At 41.0% G+C, this 2,624-nt stretch overlaps 2 protein-coding genes across 2 annotated transcripts; one reads left to right on the top strand and one right to left on the bottom strand.

Annotated features, from left to right (window-relative positions):
- LOC115261381 (DALR anticodon-binding domain-containing protein 3) lies at nt 1-1,603 on the bottom strand. Its single transcript, XM_029862955.2, has 5 exons — nt 863-1,603; nt 622-803; nt 425-558; nt 196-363; nt 1-132 (listed from the first exon to the last, which is right to left on the bottom strand). The coding sequence occupies exons 1-5, from the start codon at nt 1,447-1,449 to the stop codon at nt 13-15; spliced, it is 1,191 nt and encodes a 396-aa protein (XP_029718815.2). The 5' UTR covers nt 1,450-1,603; the 3' UTR covers nt 1-12.
- A 190-nt stretch (nt 1,604-1,793) lies between these two features.
- On the top strand, nt 1,794-2,624 carry LOC109398802 (uncharacterized). Its single transcript, XM_019671217.3, has 2 exons — nt 1,794-2,332; nt 2,391-2,624. Exons 1-2 carry the CDS (start codon nt 2,144-2,146, stop codon nt 2,595-2,597), a joined length of 396 nt encoding a protein of 131 aa, XP_019526762.1. The 5' UTR covers nt 1,794-2,143; the 3' UTR covers nt 2,598-2,624.

Genomic DNA, 2,624 nt, shown 5'->3' with positions numbered 1-2,624 from the left:
TAACAAATAGATTTACATTTGAGTCACAGCTTCAAGATTCAAAATCTTCAACAATGTAGACAAAACATAATATACTGATTTTAACAAATAAATCCTTGCAAACATGGTGGACAGTAGATGGTCACGATTTTCCTACCGAATAAGCCAGCATAATTCGTTAAGTTTTATAAATAAACATTACGAATTCCAACTTACCGTCAATATCCGCACACGCCGGTAGTATTTGCTCAGACAAATAACTAAACTCGATGTGAAGTTCAGCACCAAATGTGGGGACATCCGTGCCAACTGTCCATCACCGAGAGCTTGTTTTATAAGGTCGGGAAAACCCACCACGTAAACCCAGAATAGGTGCCATTCGTCCTGAAATTGGAAATTTACGAAATCTGGCTTGCTATTTGTACAAATTGTTATAGTTATTTACCTCTTCTTTGAGTAGACTGAAATCAACGTTTCCTATCGAAGGCAGTTCAGGGTAATAGCCAGTTTTCTGCTTTTCTTCGAATGTTCTAAATAGAACCGATAGTCTAGCGTAATTGTACAAAATAAACGCTGCACCTATGAAAAAAAAAAAACAATGTTAGTATACACCTCTTTAACCATGTTAATTCGTAGACTAACCTTTACTGGACTGGTTTTTCTCCTTCCTCATGTCGATGGGACTGGACGCTTTGGATTCCAGCATATCGACGATAGCCGCCGATCGGCCCAAGCTTGCAATCGTTTCTTGAAAGCGCTGATGATTCCTTACCCGTATGCCATACTTGTGCTGAGCAATCAACTGCATGTCGTTGGCTCGTTTCCTAATAAAATAAATAGTTAAGTTGTCTAGTAAAATTTGTTGAAAGATGTTCAATTTTACTTCACGTAATCCGTTGCGTTAATATCATGTGACGTTATGGGCCCACACAGGAGTTCAATTCCAGTGCTCTCCTTACGACGATTTCTGGTTAAGTGGATTGCCAATGAATGTCCTTCCGTTGGACGATTCGAAACCACGAATCCCCCAAATTCTAATAAATTTCTAACAACTTTATGGATGACTGAAAGCCTGAACTTTGTCATATTGAATTTATCTGAACAGGTTTCATCAACATCGGATGTTAGGTATATTTCTTTTTGCGATTCATTATCACAGAAAAGTTGGCCTTCAAGACATTTCATAATGAAACAATGAAACACATATTCCCGTTTAACATACAATGCTGCGGATGAATCAAATACTTTTATCCTTTCCATCGGTAAGACCCATTCAATGGTTTCATCCACCAATGATTGTGTATCGAAATCGGCAGCATCATGCTTTTGCGTTGGATGAACGAATTTGACCACAATGTCACCACATTCCGCCAACTGTTTGTTTTGATAACGCGTCGAGCACCGGCTCACGTTAAACCACTTTTGCATCGCATTTTTTATTTGTTCTTCTAACTTTCCAGTGTCATTCATTTTAAACTTTTTAATAGTAAGCTTTGTAACAAAATGTAGAGTAATTTACTGCATTTATTTAGGTATTACGTTGAATTCTATTAAATAAATTCATCAGTTCAAACACTGCGCACACACAACACTTTGCTAATATTTACGTTACTCTCCGTTACGAAAAACTTTCCTCCGCCACTTCTTCGACGACCACACGAGTGGGTGGTGAATCTGTGAACGTGCTCCTCTGTTGACAACCCCATCAGCTCGGTTCCAGCCAGCAGGATCTCCTCCCATCAGATTCCACCCCACTGATTGTTTTCGTTGCACACGACCGTCTATCGTATGTAGTCCATCCATCGACCACCACACAGGTCGTCGTCGCGCAGCAGTGGAAACAACAGTGAAAACTTCAAAGTGCACACGACAAAGAACGCAAATTCGTAAATATTGAAGTGCAATTCGATTGTTAATAGTGAAGTTTGTGTGTTTCTTGCAAGTTTAAATCTAATTAACACCAGAAAACCTATCGCGAGTTGAACAGCGCTTCAAATGAACGCCGAGAGAAAAATGTGAAACACCTACGTGATTTGTACACATTGTGACCGAATAAATAGGCCTCATCCATTTGCAATCAAAAAAGAACACGAGAATAATTCGCTTATCTTTTCGCTGGAAGGTGCTATAAATTACAATTAGCACAAGCGGAACGAAAACGAAAATGAGCTCCAATCTAACGCAAACAGTGCTAACGGTGCTGAACGTTACCACCATGAAGAATACGACGTCGGAACCCGGTCTGGGAGTCGAAATACCTGATAAGCAGCACTACCCCAGCAATTCGGAAAGTCTGAACTTTCTGTTCATTCCGCTGGCCGTCCTCATTACCGTGATGCTCCTGTCCGTTATGGTATGTTGGGAGAATTGTCATCAATTTGCCCCAATTTAACATCTTGTTTAACTTCTAGGTGTACTTGATGGCCCGGAAGAAGCATAAGATCTTCAACAAGCATGCGTACGTGCCCAGCTTCTCGTTCGATTCGTCGGATCTCGAAGACGACAATGACCTGGAAACGGAGCACCTGCTGAAGGGTAAGCTTCGCCTAGATGAACCCTATTTCAAAGGAATCAACAGCAGCAGAGCGTACACCAGTGGCAATGAACTGTACGCTTGAACGACTGAAATGGCGGCGATGTGCAGC

The sequence above is a fragment of the Aedes albopictus genome, chromosome 3 (assembly GCF_035046485.1).
Source record: "Aedes albopictus strain Foshan chromosome 3, AalbF5, whole genome shotgun sequence".
In the NCBI taxonomy this organism is placed as follows: domain Eukaryota; kingdom Metazoa; phylum Arthropoda; class Insecta; order Diptera; family Culicidae; genus Aedes; species Aedes albopictus.
The sequence above is the reverse complement of the archived record's forward strand: the minus strand, read 5'-3'. Positions and strand labels throughout refer to the sequence as shown.